Below are 21583 nucleotides of genomic sequence, written 5' to 3' on the forward strand. Positions count from 1 at the left end.
AGTTTGCTATAATCCATTTTCCTTAAGAATCCTCAAAAACCTGGGGCAGGGGTTGAGGTAATAGTTGCCAACATAGATACCTAATACAGTAAGGCTTTGAGGTTGTTGCTGAAATACCCAAGGCATGTAGCCTGCTTGACCAGAAGTCTAGCAGAAGTTAGGAAGCAAGACATACAGACATGAGACAATGTATAAAAGTAGCAACCTCATTATCTCTTCATGTATCCTAGTTGAACATTCAGTTCAGTTCAGTCACTCAGCTCAGTTGTGTCCGACTCTTTGTGACCCCAAGAACCACAGCATGCCAGGCCTCCCTGTCCATTACCAACTCCCGGAGTCCACCCAAACCCATGTCTATTGAGTCGGTGATGCCATCCAACCATCTCATTCTCTGTCGTCCCCTTCTCTTCCTGCCCTCAATCTTTCCCAGCATCAGGGTCTTTTCAAATGAGTCAGCTCTTCGCATTAGGTGGCCAAAGTATTGGAATTTCAGCTTCAGCATCAGTCCTTCCAATGAATATTCAGGACTGATTTCTTTTAGGATGGACTGGTTGGATCTCCTTGCAGTCCAAGGGACTCTCAAGAGTCTTCTCCAACACCACAGTTCAAAAGCATCAATTCTTTGGCACTCAGCTTTCTTCACAGTCCAATTCTTACGTCCATACATGACCACTGGAGAAACCATAGCCTTGACTAGATGGATCTTTGTTGACAAAGTAATGTCTCTGCTTTTCAATATGCTGTCTAGTTTGGTCATAATTTTCCTTCCAAGGAGTAAGTGTCTTTTAATTTCATGGCTGCAATCACCATCTGCAGTGATTTTGAAGCCCAAAAAGTAAAGTCAGCCACTGTTTCCACTGTTTCCCCCTCTATTTGCCATGAAGTGATGGGACCAGATGCCATGATCTTCGTTTTCTGAATGGTGAGCTTTAAGCCAACTATTTCACTCTCCTCTTTCACTTTCATCAAGAGGCTTTTTAGTTCTTCACTTTCTGCCATAAGGGTGGCATCATCTGCATATCTGAGGATATTGATATTTCTCCCAGCAATCTTGATTCCAACTTCTGCTTCCTCCAGCCCAGTGTTTCTCATGATGTACTGTGCATATAAGTTAAATAAGCAGGGTGGCAATGTACGGCCTTGACGTACTCCTTTTCCTATTTGGAACCAGTCTGTTGTTCCATGTCCAGTTCTAACTGTTGCTTCCTGACCTGCATACAGGTTTCCCAAGAGGCAGGTCAGGTGGTCTGGTATTCCCATCTCTTGAAGAATTTTCCAGTTTCTTATGATCGATACAGTCAAAGGCTTTGGCGTAATCAATAAAGCAAAAGTGGATATTTTTCTGGAACTCTCTTGCTTTTTCGATGATCCAGTGGATGTTGGCAATTTGATCTCTGGTTCCTCTGCCTTTTCTAAAACCAGCTTGAACATCTGGAAGTTCATGGTTCACATATTGCTGAATCCTGGCTTGGAGAATTTTGAGCATTACTTTACTAGCATGTGAGATGAGTACAATTGTTTGGTAGTTTGAGCATTCTTTGACATTGCCTTTCTTAGGGATTGGAATGAATCTTTCTTTGGGATTGGAACTGACCTTTTCCAGCCCTGTGGCCACTGCTGTTTTCCAAATTTTCTGGCATATTGAATGCAGCACTTTCATAGCATCATCTTTCAGAATTTGAAACAGCTCAACTGGAATTCCATCACCTCCACTAGCTTTGCTCCTAGTGATGCTTCCTAAGGCCCACTTAACTTCACATTCCAGGATGTCTGGCTCTAGGTGAGTGATCACACTATCGTGATTTTCTTGGGGATGGTCTTGATCCCTGTCTCCTGTACAATGTCACGAACCTCCATGCATAGTTCATCAGGCACTCTATCAGATCTAGCCCCTTAAATCTATTTCTCACTTCCACTGTACAATCGTAAGGGATTTGATTTAGGTCATACCTGAATGGTCTAGTGGTTTTCCCTACTTTCTTCAATTTGAATCTGAATTTGGCAATAAGGAGTTCATGATCTGAGCCACAGTCAGCTCCCATTCTTGTTTTTGCTGACTGTATAGACCTCCTCCATCTTTGGCTGCAAAAAATACAATCAATCTGATTTCGGTGTTGACCATCTGGTGATGTCCATGTGTAGAGTCTTCTCTTGCATTGATATAAGCATCAGCAAAATACTCATATTGGATTTCTCTTCCTCATTTGGCATGAGACTAGGAACAGGAAAGATTAAAGGGATAATTTGAGAAGCTAGTGCTAGAGGTAACTGCCAGCAAGTTCCCTCTTGAAAGCAGTAGGTAGGTAATCAGGAAAAAATGAATTAACAGCTTCTCCAGAGAAATTGATGTAAAGAATGGGAGCATTAAGATGGACCCTAGAGCTAAGATTTCTATGACGGAATAAGCCACACAAGTAGGAAAATAGATAAAAACCAAAGAGAGAACTAAGGAGGATAAAACGCTTTTCCTAGGTAATTTTTTTTTAAAGCCCATCTTTGTATAGGCATAGCCCTTTAAATTTTATAAAGTGCTGGAAGTAAAGGCTTTTCTTTCGGAAATGAAAACCTAGATGTGTATTAGAAGAAACACTTTTCTCATAAAAAATGCATCTATGGCTAGGGTCCCTAAGGGGGCCATTGCCACTGTCCCCTCTCTGAGGAGGAAGTGCTCTGGAAAGACATGTGAAAAGATGAGGAGGAGCTGGATGGGGATGAGCCAGGAGCCAGGTAATGCCACGTCAGGGAGACCATGGAGTCTGACAGAGAGCCACTTTTCATCTCTCTCTCTCTCTCTCTCTCTCTCTGTGGCTCCAATAAAGTACAGGTTCTGCAGAACAGCCTTGTGAGTTGAGGCTACCTCCTTCCTGATCCAGGCTCTTCCTGTTGTTTCCCACACTGAAGAGATGCTTCTAACCTCACCGTAGGGCTGTCAGTGAAGGTAGCTCTACCTTCACTTCCTGGAAAGGTCTAGATGGTTCCTGCGATAGCTGAGGTGTCTCGGTGGGAAAATATTTGAAATTCAGTACTCTTTGAATTGCTGATTCATGAGATAAAATAAAATACTTTCATTTTAAATGATGACACCTTGATCTCTCTAAACCTGGTGAGGAGAATTCTCTTGGCCTCATCTCACACAGGGACTCCCAAGCTCATCTGTGCCCACCATGTTGTTTTAGCTTATACCTCCTGTCCTCACTCCAATGACAGGGTGCGGAGTGCAGCCCCGTCCTCCCGCTCTGGCCATCCACTCCTTTCCCGGCATTGTTCCAAGCCAGAAGATGTAGGGTGGGAGCAGGTACCAGTGGGAGAGATGTCCCCTGCCCCTAATGACTCTTTGGTTTTTATTTTAGAATGGAGATGCTGGGGAGAGACATGCACACATTAAGAAACAGACCAGATACATTACAGTTGTAGCATAAATCAGCCGCTGTGAATGGAGAGGGTGAGGGCCCACAGCAGTCAAACACCAGCTGGGACTGTGGGTGACAGAGCAGGTGCTCATTTCCTGTGTGCAAGTTGGCAGTTAGACCTCTGTGCCTGTGTTTAAAAAAATAAAAAGCACTCACTTTTTGTCTTTAAATATTAAAATGATTCAAACTGGAAGAAAAAAAGATATCTGTATGTTTAACAGTAAAGGTCAAGATCAAGATCAGGAAAGCTTCCCCATCCCTCTGTCCAGCATCACCAGCATCATTACCCAGCTTAACTATATCACACATAGAAAGGAATATACTTGATATCCAAATAACCACCACCAGGAATTAACAGGGGTTAGTATTTCACCATGTATTCGTCAGAGCTTTTTTTTCCTTAAAAATTTTATTTATTTATTCATTTTGGCTCATTGAGCCTCCTTTGCTTCATGCAGACTTTCCGTAGTTGTGGCGGGCTTCTCATTGCGGTGGCTTCTCTTGTTGCGGAGCACAGGCTCTAGCCACCCAAGCCTCAGTAGTCGCTGCACAGGCTCAGTCATGGCTCATCGGCTCTAGAGCATGGACTTGAGTTGTGGGGCACAGGGTTAGTTGCTCTGTGGCACGTGGAATCTTCCTGGACCCAGGGATAGAACCCATGTCTCCTGTCTCAGAAGGTGGATTCTTTATCACTATTCTTTATCACCAGGAAGTCTGAATTGTTCTTTTTTTATGTTTCAGCTAAAGCTCCAGCTCTATACCATCTCTTTCCCACTTGGTCCCAGAATTAGCCACTATCTTGCAGCTGTTGTTTATTATTCCTATTCTTATTTTATACTTTTATTACATAGGTTTATGTCTAGATTCAGTACAGTATTATTTGGGGCTTGTGTGTGTGTGCTTAAATAGGATCCCACTTTTTGGGCTTCCCTGATGGCTCAGACAGTAAAGAATCCACCTGCAATGCAGGAGACCTGGGTTTGATCTCTGGGTTAGGAAAATCCCCTGAAGGAGGGCATGGCAACCCACTCCGGTATTCTTCCCTGGAGACTCCCCATGGACAGAGGAGCCTGGTGGGTCACAAAGAGTCAGACATGACTGAGAGACTCGGCATAGCACAGTATACAGTTCCTAATCTACTACAATATTTTTTATACTCAATATTGTTTTGAGGTTAATCTGTGTCTATATATATAAGTCTAGTTCACTCATTTTAATTTCTGTGTGGTTTTAAAGTATGGAAGTAAAGCTGTCTGCAGTTTGTTTATCCATTCTACTACTGATGGATGTTAGATTGTTTTCACTTCTTGGACCACTCTTTAATAAACTTCCTGTCTAAAATTTTGTTTGAATTCACAGACTCTCAAGAAAAAAAGTACAATCACATTCAAGTAAAAAACGGCTTCTTTGCATATTTTTTTGTGTATGTATGTGAAACAGCAATATGAAAAGTTGAGGTCTTTTCATTTTAAAAAATTACTGGAATTTTTTTTTCCAGTAAAACTAACACTTTCCTAGTAAACAACTCAAAAGCAAGATATATAGTGTGGTTTATTTTATGACCAGAAAGAGAGTCATAAGTACTTTCAGTTTCTAAATTACACATTTCTCAATTGTTTTAGGTTTTTTTCAACAAGCCAACGTTGCTCTGATAATCCAAAGTCAAAACCACTTTAATTTTCTTATGTTGTTCATTTGTTTACTTTCATATATATACATATGTATGTATATAGTGATATAGTAAAGTCACTCAGTTGTGTCTGACTCTTTGCGACCCCATGGACTGTAGCCTACCAGGCTCCTCTGTCTATGGGATTTTCCAGGCAATAGTACTGGAGTGGATTGCCATTTCCTTCTCCAGGGGATCTTCCCAACCCAGGGCTCACACCCAGGTCTCCCACATTGTAGACAGACGCTTTACCGTCTGAGCCACCAGGGAAGTCAAATCTGGGCCCACGGTAGTGAAAGTGCAGAGCCCTAACCATTCTACTGCCGAGGAATTCTCTAACTATCATATTTGTAATGTAGATATTGTGTTGTTCAAACACAGTAGGCTCTTAATTGAATACAATCTCCTATTTGGTAGGATTTATTCTTGAGCTCTGAGATAAAGGCCCAAACTAATTCTACTCAAGATATGAGGAGAGGGAGTGGTACCCAGCCTCACTTTTATTTGACTTGTGTATTGTGTGGTCATTTCACTTCCCGTTGGCGATTTTGACCCATGAAATGCCCTCCACCTATCTCATTAAACCAATTAGACTTGAGGAAGCTGGATTTTATCCTGTAAACTTTACAGTGTAAAAAATATTTTCTTAATAAAAAGGAATAACTTGAGTGTTCTAAGAAAACATGAATGTTCTAAGAAGTTTTTCTTAGAACACTTGAATGTTTTAAAGAATACTTGAAAATATTCTTAAAGTTTTCTATAATGCACTTAAAGTGCTTTTTAAAACGAACAATAATGTTTATACGTGTTAAGCTCAGGCTATAAAGAGAACAGTGTTTTGAAGGAATGGATGTGGTTACCATTCTCTAATTCATTTAAAGAAGTATTTTAAAACACATGTAATATAGGTAGATATAAATGTGCTATGGTCATGCTACTTTGACAAGAGTATTATTTCAAGGGAACTGGAGTAACTTGAGAAAAAGGAAATTCAGGAAGATGACTCCTAGAGTTTTATGAAGTCCTGGGAGTTTCTCCCAAGTGTACATCTATATACTTGACCCTAAAGAGCATACCACAGACTTTGAGAATTGCACTAAGACATGGACCTTCACCCAGGTCCCAGACTGGTCGCTGGGTGGCACACATATGCAGTAGATCTGAATAGTATCAGAAAGACTTTGAAAAGGGAACCGAGGTTGAAAATACAATTCACAGTAGATGGGTCAGAATTTGTGACCTGAACCAAACTAGGTCAGTGGCTTGCTAAAATAAAAATATCAATATTTTCCATAGGATTTAAATAAGATCCAGAGTCTTATAATATTCAAATGTCAAGGATACAATCCAAACTTACATGGCATATGAAGAGTCAGGAAATCTCAATTTGCATGGGAAAAGGCAATCAATAAACATCAGTGATGACACAGATGTTGGAATTATTTTTTAAAAGCCACTATTATAAAAATATCTTGAGGGGAACTTTCCTGGTAGTCCAGTGGTTAAGACTCCCACTTCCAATGCAGGTTGGAACCTCAGGCTCTCCCTAAGGTCCCACATCCAGTTACACTGGAAGAGAGAAGTTGGTGGTGTTAGATGTGTAACAAGGACTCTGCTGTTGGCAGGGGGGCAGCATGACCTTGTATGAAATGACCGCTTCTGTAGCAAACCTGTGAATAAGGGTGGAGGACACTTTCTACAAATCAGTTCAGAAAATATGTAGAATAAAGCAGAAACAATAGGTTTTCACTCAAAGTACCTGCTAATTTTTGTTCTTGGCACACATTTCTCTAGGGCTTTTCAACAAAGTATCCAAAAATATTCTCTAAGTTTGTTGACTTTATAAAATCCTCTTATGTGTATATTTTGACATGAGTTAAATGAAGTTTTCCAGTTTTCTCTGACTAAAATATTGAAATCAATCTTGTTATAATCTGCATGGTATTGGTACAGAATGCTATTCCTTTCTTCTCCCATTTCCACAGAATGGAGGGAACTTCCATTCCCCATAAGGATATAGTCTCTCTTTCCTCTCTCATTTCCCCAAGCAAACAGTGACCTATCTTGATGGCTAAGAAGTGGAGAATAAGCTCTGAGACCTCCCTCTTCTGAAGTGGCAAGTCCTCCAGACCCACTCTCAGCTCCCCCATCTCCACAAGGGAGACCTGGAGATGCCCAGCTATGCTAGTGACTGGGTAAGTAGATTCAGTTCAAGGAGGATGACTGGGAAGTGCTTCTGGCTCACATCCAAACCACCATCTCTCTCTCATTCAGCTTTTCCAGTAATGAAGCTAATTTTGGTCTCCAGCTATCTGACTCCTGTGTCTGCTTTTCCGTTCGTTACCTGTTTGCAAACCTTAGCATGTAGTTGTTCCCTCAGAGAAAATTGTTCTTCTTTCACAGAGTAATATTACCATCTTGTAGCCTTCTGTGATTTGTATATGCCATCTCATATTTTTCATATTCAAATTGGTCATCCTGTCCTATGTGGTTTTAGGATTTCATTTCATGCTTAGGGAGGTCATCTATATCTCCATGTTATAAAATGATTTTCATAGATGAATCTAAATAGGTAGGGTGTGTGCTTAATAGATACTTAAACTTATTAACATTTTGATAGCCTGAATTGTACATTAAAATCAATAGGGTCTAGTACTTCCCTGGTGGTCCAGTGGTTAAGAATCCACCTGCCAATGCAGGGGCAGGTTCGACCCCTGGTCTGGGAACTAAGATCCCACATGTTGCCAAGCAACTAAGCCTGTGAGCCACAACTACTGAGTCCACATGCTCCAGATAGAGCCATGCTCTGCAAGAAGAGAAGCCGCCTCAATAAGAAGCCTGCTCACTGCAACTAGAGAAAGCCCACATGCAGCGACAAGAGCCCAGGCACCACAGCAAAGACCCAGAGAAGCCAAAAATAATAAATAAATAAAATACTTTTTTTTTAATCCATAGCTTCTGCTTAGAGGGTATGAAATTTTTTTGCCTTTAAAAGAAAAATTTCCGTTTCATTCCAATGTCCTAGTCCTCCCTGTATGTTTATTCACACACACACATACCCCTTAAATTTTTTTGATGTCAGAAATATCCTTAGTTTTTATGAAGACATATACAGCACCTGCCTTCGTGTTAAAATACTTTTTATTGTCATATATTTCATAGATCATACATTATATGTCATCAAGCAATTTTAAACATGTTCTTTCTGTATTGGACTTTTCTGTCTCAGTCAAGAATTAGCTAATTAGCTATTACTGAAACTGTACTGCATCAGGGTTTCCAACTGGGTAAACAGCTGTGCATTTCCCCCTCCTCTCTGCACACCGTCCTCTGATGTGCCCTGATACTGGCCAAGCCTTGGTAGCAACCAAAAAAAAACACTATATTCCATAATAACTGTCACAGTCTTTGTGCCCAACCTTTATTTTGGTAAATGCACCAAGACGCATTTAGTCCACAATACCACCGAATGTCTAAGACCTAGCATAGCATCGGACACCAGTGCTTAATAAATATTTATTTAATGGATATATGAATGAATGAATTCACAACAGAGTTCTTTTAAATTTTATATACTCCTATGACATTGAAAATATAGCTTGCTTCATTAAATGGGAGTTATACCATTTGTACGGAACACATTCATAGACCTGTAATTATGGCAATATTCTCATTTCCTTAGTTCTATTCGTAATTTTATACACTTTGGACACCTCAACTTTCATGGACCCAGGAATATGTTATTCCCCTTGTAATACTCATTTCTCATCATGAACTCAAAGGGATTAAGATGAATTGAGTACCAATTAGGAAAAATTCTGTTTTGGGAGTTGAATCCTTAGGGATCTCTCCAGCTCCACCTCTATTGACTTTCTTAAAAAAAAATTATTACTAATTGTTATCATTTATTTTGGCAAGTGCAGGGTCTTTTTGCAGCACACAGGCTTCTTTAGTTACAGTTCTCGGGCTTAGTTGTAGCTTGTGGGATCGTAATTCCCTGACCAGCGATGGAACCCAGGCCCCCTGCATTGGGTGCCTGGAGTCTTAGCCGCTAGACCACCAGGAAAGTCTCCTCCATTGACTTCCTGATCTCTGAGTCACTTCTTCCTTTGGTGTTTCTGCTTCTAGATAGAGCATCTTCTCTCCAAGTGGTCTGTCCTTGCCTCTCCTAACTGGAAACTTCCGCTGCTCAGTGTCCACCCAGCATGGAAGCAGCTCACCTCCACGCATCTCAATTCCACCTCTCTCTTCTGTCGTTCCTGTCCTCAAGAGGCCCTGGTGAGCCCTGTCCAGGTCCACTTAGTTCTCTGACTGACCCCCTTTGGCAGCAACAGTAGATGCTGTTGGTGTCCATCTGAGACCACCTGCAGCTGCAGTAGACACTTGCCAACATGCTAACAGTGTCCCACCCCAAGTACCTGTGTCCTGTCTCTCTGGTTCTCAAATCTGATTCTTCTTCGTTATCATGTTTTCTGAAATCAACTATTTACGAAGTCTTTGCTCCCATGAATGTATTTTGCTCTATGTGTTTGCTGTTTTTTCAGCAATGATTCTAACATGGGGTGGTGGAGAAAGTAGAAATGTATTGAGTCTAGATTTCTACCCCAGGGTGTGTGTGTATGTGTGTGTGTGTGTGTGTGTGTGTAAGTAAGTGTGTAAATCAGTTCTTTTTTTTCTTTTTTTGGCCACACTGCACAGCATATGAGATCTTAGTTCCCCCACCAAGTATCAAACCTGCCCCCTCAGCATTGGAAGCATAGAGTCTTAACCACTGGGAAGTCTCAGCTCTTTCTTTTTCTATAATTAAAAAAGAACATGCCTAAAGTTAGAAAATATGTATATCAAACAGCACAGAGAACAATTCAGACTCCTAATCTCATTTTCAAGAGGCAACAATTATTGCTAACTTTCTAATGTATTCTTCCAGAAATATTCCAAGTATAAAATGCACAAGTATCTAATATGGATTCCTTTTTTTACCTAAAGGAGAGCATAACATACAGTTTAAATTTCACCATATATATCATGGTTCACTCCAAATAGAGCTACTTTACTTTTTCCCCATAACAATGTTCTATTTTGAAATGCCATAACTTACCTAACCTATCCTTTTTGGGCATTTGGGTTGTTTAACTCATTTGCTATCACAAACAGCTCTGCCTTGAACATCCTTGTTGTTGTTCAGCTGCTAAGTTGTGTCCACCTCTTTCTGACCCCATGGACTGCAGCATGCCAGGCCTCCCTGTCCATCACTAACTCCTGGAGCTTGTTCAAACTCATGTCCATTGAGTCGATGATGCCATCCAACCATCTCATCCTCTGTCGTCCCCTTCTCCTCCTGTCTTCAATCTTTCCCAGCATCAGGGTCTTTTCTAATGAGTCAGCTCTTTCTATCAGGTGTCCAAAATATTGGAGCTTCAGCTTCAGCATCAGTCCTTCCAATGAATATTCAGGATTAATTTCCTTTAGGATTGACTAGTTTGATCTCCATCCTTATACACATATTTTTGTACAAGTACATTTTTGTTAACACTTAAGGTAACCAATGTCTCACCTTTTGATAGTTAGTGGGTGAAAAAGAATATTCTATTTCAATTTGCATGTCTTATATCTTAAGTTGGGTGTTTGTATATGTTTATCAAACTATTGATATTTCTTTGATTTTTTTGCCCATTTTCTTACTGATGTGTAAGATAAAAATTTTTTATGTTAAGATTAGCTCTTGATCTTCCCTAGTGGTCCAGTGGTTAAGAATCCTTCTGCCAACACAGGGGACATGGGTTCGATCCCTTGTCTGAAAAGATTCCGCATGTCGTGGGGAGGGGGCAACTAAGCCAGCGCACCACAATGAAGAGTAGTCCCTACTTGCTGCAGCTACTAGAAGCCTGCTCGCAACAGTGAAGACCTAGTGCAGCTGGAAATAAATAAGTAAATAGACAACATTTTTAAAAGATTAGCCTTACAGTCATAGTCTTACAAATATGTTATGTTTTGCCTTTTTATCCCAACAGTCTTTTCATCCCAAATTTAAAATTTTGTATACTTTCTAATTTATCATTTCTTCTCTGGCTTCTGGGTTTTGTGTCACACTTAGAAAAGCCTTCCTCACTATGAAATTATTTTATGAAACTCCTCGATAATTTCTCCAGGTATCTTCCCAGATTCTTTGTTACATTTAAAAGTCCAGTCTATCTAGAAATTATTTCAGCATAGCCATCAGCTCTGATGTTTGTCTTTTCTAATCTTGCCTTTTTGATCAATGACCCAGCTTCCTGAGAGCTGCAGAAAAATCCAGATTTTCCAGACCCTCGGAGATGTGATGGAACCTGGCTGATGGACACATGGCTGGTGTTGTAACCTAGAGCCCCCAGCTCCTCTCCTGCTCACTGAGTCCTGGGCCCAGATTCCAGCAGGGAACCTGGGCAGACCACTCTCACTGGAGCCTGTGAGCTCCAGGGGGCCCCACAGTGACCTGGCTGCCCATTTGACTGTAGCATGGGCTGTAACACTTCCTCTGTAAACTCAGCCTGGCTCCCTTCCTCTCTTCTCTCCCATTCCATCTGTGCACAGCCCTGCCAGCTCTCCTCTGAGGACATTTGCCTCATGCGGCAGCAGGTGGGCTCTTGAGGACAGCTTCACTGAGCCATGGTCTGCTCAGCTGCCCCTGTGCTGCTCCTGGCCGTGACTCTCCCTCTGGTGGAGCCACCAGCTGCCCGAGCATCCCAGCCTGTGAGTAAGCCTGGGTGAGGACCATGAGAAGGTCTGCAGAGATGACAGTAGGGGCCTCTGGGTGTGAGAGGCAGCACGGTGTAGGATGAATGGATGGGTGGATGGGAGAGGGCTGGAGGGAGAGGAAGTCATGCTTTAAAAAAAAAAAAATTATTTATTTGCCTGAGCCGGCAAATCTTAGCTGCGGCATGTGGGATCCAGTTCCCTGACCAAGGACTGAACCCAGGTTCCCAGAACTGGGAGCACAGAGTCTTAACTACTGGACCACCAGGGAAGCCCCTGTAACATATTTTTTTAAAGAGGATGGGTTTTTTTATGAGAGTTCAGGATAATTTTTCAGAGTGTGAGGATAGCTTTTGTTTCTTTATTTGAATTCCTGTGAACACCGCTGATGCCTGCTGCACTTTAGGTAAAGGCTCTTCCAGTCAAACTTGCCACTTAAAAATGAAAATAAAAGCTGGCCAAATTTGGGAGCCATTGGCATAGAGGAGGAGAGAATCTGAGGAAAGTCAGCAGTGTCTAGTCTGGCACTTTATGATTGGTGTGCTCTCCCAGGTGGATATCTATCTGTCTCTAGCCACATACTCATCTAGAGCATATCTGTTTCTAGACTAACCTCCTCACACACATGCAGTTTTCAGAGAGGAAGGTGTGGGTGAGGAAATATTTACACACACCAGAGACCTAGGTAATGCTTCTGCTTACCCTCATGGCAATTGCTATGGAGGGAATAATCCCCAAGCTTCCCTGATAGCTCAGTTGGTAAAGAATCCGCCTGCAATGCAGGAGACCCTGGTTCAATTCCTGGGTATGGAAGATCCTCTGGAGAAGGAATAGGCTACCCATTCCACTCTAATATTCTTGGGCTTCCCTGGTGGCTCAGCTGATAAAGAATCCGCCTGCAATGCGGGAGACCTGGGTTCAATCCCTGGGTTGGGAAGATCCCCTGGAGAAGGGCACAGCAACCCACTCCAGTATTCTTGCCTGGAGAATCCTCATGGACAAAGGAGCCTGGAGGGCTACAGTCCATGGGGGTCGCAAAAAGTCGTGGAGGGACTTAGTGCACACACACAGACTCACAGACCCAGGGATGGGTACATTCAGGAAGGAATTAAGCAAAGCTTGTTGACTCTCCAGGGTGTGCCTGGTTCCTGGGTTCAAGCAGGCCTTGCTGGCCTGGGAGGGATCCCTGGGGCTGCAGTCAGGCACCTCCTACCAGAAGCTGGCTTTCCCCTCCTGCTCTGCCCGCTTGATTCCAGTCAACAAGAGGAGCTCCGAGAGACCACATCACAGCAGATTAGCCAGGCTGCTCCCCCAGCGGCTTAGAGAAGAAGGTGTCCCCAGAGAAAGGCAGGGTTCAGCTCTCCCCAGAGTCTTCCTGTGCTCTGTTCCAGGGACAGAGGCAGGCTCGAGGGGGATCAGGGCCACAGCTGGACCCCGAAAATGGAGCAGGTGGTGAGTGGATGAATGCGAGGGTGGGGAGCAGGGAACGAGGCAGAAAGAAAGGTCTGGGAGAGGCACCGCTGAGGGAGAGGGCAGAGAGGGTCAGAGAGAGACTGGGTCCGGCACTGGTCACAGGCGTCAAGGCAGCTCTCTAGCTGTGAGGTCTTGACAAAACCTTTTCCTCCTGGAGAGTCTGTGTAAGGGGGGTTGTTGGGAGGGCGACATGAAGCGGCATGTGTGATGGGTGAGTGGAGACCATCTTCCTGGGTTCTGTCTGCATGGACCTGTCTGCATGGGCTGTGGGGGGAGGAAGATGTGATGTCTTCGGGTTCCTGGAGGGGACAGCTAGTGTCGGGTCCGCAGCAGCTGCTCCTTTCCCTCCAGCTCTCCCCTCTCCTGCAGAACTGGTCCCGATCTCCGTCTACGTACAGCTGGACTTCTCCGATGACCCCTGGCCGGCAGCACTCTCCCAGCCACTGACTGTCCCGACTGCCTCGGCTTCCTCAGCCCCAGTGACTCTCACTGGCCTCAACCTTACAACAGGTGGGGAAGAACCTCCCCTGACCCCTGGCCTTTCAGTGGCTCTTAGCTGCTCAGGTGGGAGGGGGTGCTCAGGGTGTGAGAGCCCAGCCCTCCCACAGCGCCCTGGTCTGAGATACTGCTGGGAGCCCCTCCCTATTTCTTGGAGGGTCTACATGCCCAGCTTCTTCCCCACCTCCCATCGGACAGACCTTCCCTTCCTGCTCCATGTCCCCATCTTCTAAACTTTGGCAGAGTCCCAAGGGGCAGATGATGCTGAGCCGGGGCTTCTCTGCTCCCACCTCGGATGCCTTTGCCCAGCACGCTCTGCTGCTTTGAACCCTGGCTGAGAAAGCAGTGACTTTGGATTATCTGGATTGTCTGATTGTTTCTGGATTGCTCCAGAAACCCAGCCTAGGGCCTCGCAGACAGCAGGCATCAGGCTTTCCCGGACACCCTGCTCACTTCTCATTTCCCTTCCTTCTGTCACAGAGTGCAATGTCACCCACGACGGGTGCAGCTACTGTGCTTGCCTCTCTGGGTACCAGTGGAACGCCAACATCTGCAGCCATCACCAGCCCTGTCAAACCTCCATCAAGCACCGGCCGTGTGGCTGTCTTGTCCTGAACCCTACTGAAGTCGGGTACTGCCAGCTGCTGCCACCCGGTGAGGAGGGCTGGGAACTTGGAAACCAATAGCCCCGAGTGACCAAAACCCTCTCTGTGTTTTTTCCTCTCTGACGGCTGTATCTCTGCCAGCTGGTCCAAGCCCAGCGGCTCCTCTGGGTGAGAGAAAATGCCAGGTATCACAGCAGATCACAGGCCCCGCGCCTGGGACAGGAATAGTGAGACTAACAACAACAGGGCTCTGGAGACAGGTGGACAAGGAAAGTTTCCTTTCTGGTGGAGGGGGAAGTCCTAGGTCAAAAATCTTCCCTGTGTGGTTCCTACTGACAGATAGGGTCTTCCAGGCTAGACTGCAGCAGCCACATTCCTCCAGGGACAAAACAGGACAATTAGTGTTGGGTGGGGAAGGAATGAGGAGAGATGGGCTTCAGAAAATGGGGGAGGAGGGTGAGGCTCCAGGGCCATGAGCTCCTGTTCCGGGGGTTCTGTCTCCTGCCTCCTGCAGTCCCCGTGACCCTGAGCCTTGACTCCTGGCTGCAAATGCCTGGCAACACGCTGAACCTGACCCTCCTCATGAACCAGGAGACCACAGACCTGAACTGGTTCCTGTGGCCCCCAGGAAGCCCCAGCCCCGTCCTCCTTCAGGCAGGGACCTGTGTGTCCTTGACCTCCAGCCGGGGCCGGACTGTCCTCAGCATCATCAACATCTCCCATAGATGGGCAGGTAGCCCGCCTGTCGCTCCCTCCTCCTCTCCTGCCTTCTCGCTCCTCCCCTTCTTTCTTCCCTCCTCTTCCTCTGCTCCCCTCCGACTCTTCCTCCTCCCTCTCTTCTCCTTCCTTCTTGTCTTTCCTCCTCTTCATTTTCCTTCTGTCCATTTATTCATTCTGGGGAAACGAAGGCTAAGAGGCCCATGGATGTGAAGAATTTTGATGAGAAAACACCAAAAGTGTGGTCTCAACTTCACCTGAGGACAGATGCGGGCTTTTCTTTGTGATGCCGAGATGGCAGCGGGTAGTGCAGGCAGAGCATCTCCTGGAGACAGGGAGGTTCATCTTAGGATGCATGGCAACGGGCTCGTGACAAAGCGTCAGGATCTCCTCTTCCTCCCAGCAGTCCTTGAGACAGAGATCTTTCCTGCTGGGGTCTAGCTCAGGCTGGATCGAGAGGGCAGACCTAGGGAGTGGCTGGGGAGGCAGGAGGGACTCTGCAGTACAGGTGGGGGCTGAGCAGCTGGGAGGTGCAGCAGGCGTGTGTCTGCAGGTGAGTACATATGCCTCTTCGAGGCCCAGGGATTCAGGTGGGAGCTGCACCAGGTGGTGAGGGTGCCCCTGCAGGCAACAGATGTGACTGGGCTCCCAGACCAGCTCTCCGTCTCCTGTGCCGCCTCCCCCGGCTTCCAGCTGAGCTGCTGCACCCCCAGTGCACATCTGGGCTACACAGCTTCCTGGAGCCCCAGAGAGGGCGGCCAAGGTATGGAAAGGGGCCGACTGTCTCGGGGGTCCAGGGAGAAGGGGCAGCTAGTTGCCTCCAGGCAGCTGGGGCTTCAGCTCCCAGGAAACAGGCTGCAGTTCAACCTGGGGGTTCCAGGTCCAATACTGGAACTCCAAAACAATACTGTTTTGACCCCAGGTCTGTTCAACAATAACCACATGTGTTTAGACAACTTTCACATCATGCTGTCATCCACACGATCTCCTAGAACCCACCCAATGCTACTGTGCAAGCTTCCTCTGATGATGGTCCCATTTTACAAATGAGTCCACTGTGGCTTCAGGGCCTGGAGCTTATAAGACACCCCCGACACACCATCAGGGTCTCCCGGCCCCAAGTCTCAGCTCAGCCTGCAGTAGTCTGCTGCCCACATACCACTTAGCTTTTCTCCACTGTTTCATCTGCTTCTGAAATTGCTAGAAAGACCCCAAGGGATCTAGGCATGTCCCTGGTCCAGAGACCATTCCCTTCTCATGTGCCCCTCAGCCTCTGTATTCAACACGCCAGACTCCCAGTGCTTCATGCTGGCTGTGCAGCACTGCCCTACAGCCAACACCATGTACATTTGTGAGCTGCAGAGCCCGGGTCTGAGCCCTCTCAGGGTCACCGTCTCTGTGACCGTCATCCAGGGTACGTGGGGCCTGGGATCCAGCCAGCCGTCCTCTCACTGCCCACCCTGGAAGTTCCCCCTGGGGAACTGAGCTGGACAACACAACCAGACTCCAAAGCCTGCAGGGGTTTCTGCTCAAGGAAAGGCTTGGGCTTGAATGCGCTGCTAAGCCCTCCCTGATGTCATTTTCAGATGGAGACACCACCTGCCCTGAGGACTCCTCAACTGTTGCCTGGAACGTCACCAAGGCTGGCCATGTGGCACAGGCCCCGTGTCCCGGGGACAGGACGGGCACAGTAAAGAGGCCCTGTGGGCCTGATGGGGTCTGGGGACCCATCCACAGCAACTGCACAGACACGGGGCTCTTGGCTCTGCTCCTCAGAGCCCAGGTAAATCTTCTGACCCTGCTGCCCATGTACCCCATCCTCCATGATCTATCCCTTCCTCACTCAGGACCCAGCTTTAGAGTCCTTTCCCCCCAAGGCCCAGCAGGAAGGTTATTCAGCTTCTCTGAACTGGAGCCCTAGCAGAGCCAGGAAGTAGGTGTTGAGACCCTACCACCCAGTGTTGGTGTAGTCCCAAACCTTCATGCCCTCAGGTATCTGCTCCACAAACCCTGGTGTGAATTCCTCCCACATGGCTTGTTCCCCTCTCTGCTTCCTGCTCCTTTGGGATGGGGTGTGGGGAGAAAGCAAGGAGGTGCTGGGCCGGGAAGGAGGTGGCCCCTCCTTCTTGACGGCTCACCCACTCCCCTCCTGCTGTCTTATCTGTCTCAAGCTGCTACAGGCAGGCCAGGGCTGGCCTGAGGAAGAGGTGTCACAGATCCTGGCTCAGCTGCAGGAGCAGGTAGAGGCAGTGACCTCCCCCTCTGACTTACTGGCCCTGGTGGGCACCATGACAGTCCTGGCCAAGGTGGTGGCAGACACCGGAACACAGCTCAACTGCAGCGCCCTGGAGGTGAGATCTCTGAATCACAGCAGGGGCCAGCTGGGTAGTATGGGCAGGAAGCTCTTCCCCCAGGCATTTCTGTCCCTCTGACATCACCATGGGCTGTCAGATGGCAGACCTTTCTAGAGTCCAAGTGTCTGCTCTCCTGGTCCCTTTCTCCTCCTGCATATGCCAAGGCCATGGAGTGTGGAGAAGGCCTGATGCTGGGAACACATGGGAGGCTGGGGAAAACAGGAAGGGGTGTGGAAACAGGAGTTCAGAGGTGTTCGTGTGTGTGCAGACATGTAGACTTGATCTAAATCCCCCCAGGCCCACATACAAGGTACCTGCATGAAGATACTCAAACGCACTTGGCTTTGCGGGACCCACCTAAACCAGCTCTCAGAATAGGCACCAGGTGGTGACCCCTAAGCTGCAGCCAAAGGAATAACCAGGGACAATGACCCGGCACACCCTTCATGTCTGGAACATGCATCACCTGTGGCTGCAGACATGCAGGCAGTCCTCTACTTCAGAGCGTGTGCCCTCTACCACTGGGCACCACTCCTAGCTTTACAGACCTGGAGGAGCCCCCTTAGGACATTAGAGGCCCCAAGGGATGGAAGGGGGAGGGGGGTTGTCATACAGAGGGGTGGGGTGTTCCTCAGGAGCCACATATTGAAGGCACCCCAGCAGTTGGCTGAACAACCCCCCACCCTTCCCGATTAGAAAGGCTCTCTTCACAGGCCTGTCTTCCTCTCCCTCTTTATCCCCATCCTTGGGTCCTGAGCTAGACTTGGAAGGATGGGTTTGGGGTCTGTGGTTCCCAGCACCCCAGCTCAATGCTGTGGGCTCTGGCAGCCAGGCCTCATCTCTCTATTGGGTGCTGCAGGCTGTCCTGAAAACCACAGACAAGGTCCTTGGCATGAATTCCAGCTCTCTGTGGACCCTAGCCCTGAGGCAGATGCCCTCGGTGGGCTCCAGTCTCCTGCTGGCAGTGGAGACCCTGGCACACAGCCTGTGCCCACAGGACCAGCCCTTCTCCTTCGTCTTGCCCAACGTGCAGCTGCAGAGCCAACTCCTCGAGCCCACATTTCCAGCTAACTACAGAGTCTCCTTCCCTACTCAGCCCCCACTGCAGGCATGGATTCCCAGGCACTCATTGGCGCCCCTGTGCCATAATGGAACCAACGTCAGTATTACTAGCCTGGTGCTGCAGGAACTGGACCACCTTCTGCCCTCAAACTACGGGCAAGGGCTGGGGGACTCCCTCTATGCCACTCCTGGTCTGGTCCTCGCCATCTCCATCATGGCAGGTGGCCAGGTCTTCAAGGAGGGAGAGGTCATCATGGACTTTGGGGACATAGATGGCAGTCCCCACTGTGTCTTCTGGGACCATGATCTCTTCCAGGGTAAGGGAGGCTGGTCTGATGCAGGGTGCCAAGTGCAGGCTGCCAGTGCCAGCCCCACCACTCAGTGTATCTGCCAGCACCTCACTGCCTTCTCCATCCTCATGTCTGGACACACGGTTCCAAACAACCCCACCCTGGAGCTGCTGAGTCAAATGGGCTTGGGAGCCTCCATTCTAGCACTGCTCCTGTGCCTGGGCGTGTACAGGCTGGTGTGGAGGTTTGTGGTGCGGAACAAGGTCGCCTACCTACGCCACTCGGCCCTGCTCAACATGGTCCTCTGCCTGCTGGCCGCAAACGCCTGCTTCCTAGGAGCTCCACTCCTCCCTGCGGGGCCTCACAGTCCGCTCTGCCTGGCTGCTGCCTTCCTCTGTCATTTCCTCTACCTGGCCACCTTCTTCTGGATGCTGGCTCAGGCCCTGATGTTGGCCCACCAGCTTCTCTTTGTCTTCCATCAGCTGTCCAAGCTCCGAGTACTCTCCCTGATGGTGCTCCTTGGCTACCTGTGCCCGATGGGTTTAGCAGGTATCACCCTAGGCCTCTACTTACCCCGAGGGCAATACCTGAGCAAGGGGGCATGCTGGCTGGACAAGAAAGGAGGAGCACTCTATACCTTCGTGGGTCCAGTGCTGGCCATCGTGGGCGTGAATGGGCTGGTACTCACCATGGCTGTGCTGAAGCTGCTGAGACCCTCGCTGTCAGAGGGACCCCAGGTGGAGAAGCGCCAAGCCCTCTTGGGGGTGATCAAAGCTCTGCTCATTCTTACACCTATCTTCGGCCTCACCTGGGGGCTGGGGCTGGCCACTCTGCTAGAGGAAGTCTCCATAGTCCCTCACTACCTCTTCACAGTTCTCAACGCCTCCCAGGTGGGTGACACAGTGGCAGCCATGCTCTTTGCCCTGTTAGACAGCCTAGGTCCCTGCCAGTCCCTTCTCAAGGAGGTATCACAGTGGAGCAGAAAAACACAGGTGCCGGAATTTTAAAAGGGTTAAGTCTGTATCCCAGTTCCTCCACGGACTGCTAGGTAACTTTAGACAGACTTCTTTGAGCTTTGGTTCTCTTATCTGTAAAATATCTGAAATTGCTATTGAAGTCAGGGAATTGCCAATACCCTATCTTTTGATATTCATCTTCCTCATAATAGTAAGAAAAGCATCTGAAATGGATCCTATGCATCAAGTGATGTTAATGCTCAGAACTGAAATGGGAAGCCTCAGGATGGGAATTAGGCGAAAGGACAGAGGTTGAAGGAAGAGGAAGGGCAATGAGTTGATTTCAGTTGATTCCCTCCTCCTTGACTAACAGATCCCCATATCCCTCTTTTCAGGGTGTCTTCATCTTACTGTTTGGTTGCCTCATGGACAAGAAGGTGAGTCTGCTCGTCTCCCCATGCCTGACTTGCACTGGAAGGCCGTGCATAACAGCATTCACCCCTCCTTGCAGGTCCAAGAGGCTTTACACAAACGCTTCTGCTGCAGCCACCCCCCCAGATCCACCATCTCCTTGGTGAGTTGCTGCCTTCAAGTTTTACTTTGACCCCTGAAAGCAGGTCAGAAGTAGATGTTCCACAGCCTTTGGAGGAGACAGGTGCAGCTAGAATCCAAGAGAAGACTGGGGATTTAGGGCCAGCTCTCCAACAGCGGAGAAAGCAGCCCAGGCAGAGGACAGATTTAGGTTCCTGGGCTCCTGATTGTATCCTGGACTCCTGGTAATTCTGGATTGTCCCTTATTCCCCCTCTGAAAATCTGCCTCCAGTTGGCATTTGAAAAGTAAGATAGGTATGCATGGGAGTCACTGCAGCTGGGAGCAAAGTTCCTAGGATTTCTGCTGCCCAGGCAGGAAGGCAAGTGAAAAGGTAGAAATGGATACAATCCATCAAAGGAGAGATGGCAATAATAATCACTCTGCAATTGGGCCTCTCCACCCCTTCAGGCTTCCCTGGTGGCTCAGATGGTAAAGCATCTGCCTGCAATGTGGGAGACCTGGGTTTGACCCCTGGGTTGGGAAGATCCCCTGGAGAAGGAAATGGCAACCCACTCCAGTACCTTTGCCTGGAAAATCCCATGGGCAGAGGAAGCTGGTAGGCTACAGTCCATGGGGCTGCAAAGAGTTGGACATGACTGAGTGACTTTACTTCACCCCTTCCGAGGCCACAAGTGAAACCTGCATCTCAGAAAACAGCAAAGGAAGAAGTAAAGATGCCAGGTGAAAATGAAGCATTCTTAGGGGCAGTGCGCATAGCGTGTGGTGAGGCTGAGTGCACAAAGCCCTTTCCAGCAAAGCTCTAAAAGGAGAACTCCTCTTTGTATACCTGTCCCAACCCAATTGTGGAAAACAGACTTCTTCAAGTGGACGTTTCTAGATGGGCTGAAGAAGGTGGAGACCTCAGATGTGGATAGCATCTCCTATTGCTTTCCCAGAAAGGTGGAGGAGGTGTCACCACCACCAACCCTTGACGCAGTTCACTCTGAAAATTCCTTTTCACACAATCAAAATTGTAATCATCCTGAAAAACCATTGTTTTGAAGGAACTGCTATTGGTGAGCCTGAGAGGGGAGGGGGGCCTGCTGAGGCTTCAGGGAGAGCTCCTTGGTGGGGAAGACAGAAATTCTGAGTGACCCACAGGCAGAGCTGGTGTTCCTTCAAGGAGGCCGAAGGTATGTCCTTGAATCCAGGGATGGGTCCTGGCCAATGACCTGAACCCTTTCCCCCTCCCAGAGCTCAGCCCGTGGGAAAGGTAGCCCTCTGT

The 21583-nt window shown here is 47.6% G+C and overlaps 1 protein-coding gene across 1 annotated transcript; it reads left to right on the top strand.

The window, feature by feature from the left end:
• ADGRF3 (adhesion G protein-coupled receptor F3) lies at positions 11725 to 21043 on the top strand. Its single transcript, XM_005687073.2, has 13 exons — positions 11725 to 11808; positions 13203 to 13263; positions 13654 to 13794; positions 14263 to 14449; positions 14882 to 15120; positions 15658 to 15867; positions 16375 to 16518; positions 16691 to 16887; positions 17276 to 17455; positions 18318 to 19700; positions 20162 to 20203; positions 20278 to 20340; positions 20984 to 21043. Exons 1-13 carry the CDS (start codon positions 11725 to 11727, stop codon positions 21041 to 21043), a joined length of 2991 nt encoding a protein of 996 aa, XP_005687130.2.

This window comes from Capra hircus, chromosome 11 (genome assembly GCF_001704415.2).
Source record: "Capra hircus breed San Clemente chromosome 11, ASM170441v1, whole genome shotgun sequence".
NCBI classification, from domain to species: domain Eukaryota; kingdom Metazoa; phylum Chordata; class Mammalia; order Artiodactyla; family Bovidae; genus Capra; species Capra hircus.

Bases quoted from the DNA above. Each gene is read 5' to 3' on its own strand.
- ADGRF3 (XM_005687073.2), top strand. From the start codon at position 11,725: ATGGTCTGCTCAGCTGCCCCTGTGCTGCTCCTGGCCGTGACTCTCCCT. The intron at 15,121-15,657 runs GTAGCCCGCCTG...GTGTGTCTGCAG, and splicing joins CATCTCCCATAGATGGGCAG to GTGAGTACATATGCCTCTTC. The intron at 20,341-20,983 runs GTGAGTTGCTGC...ACCCCTTCCGAG, and splicing joins CCAGATCCACCATCTCCTTG to GCCACAAGTGAAACCTGCAT.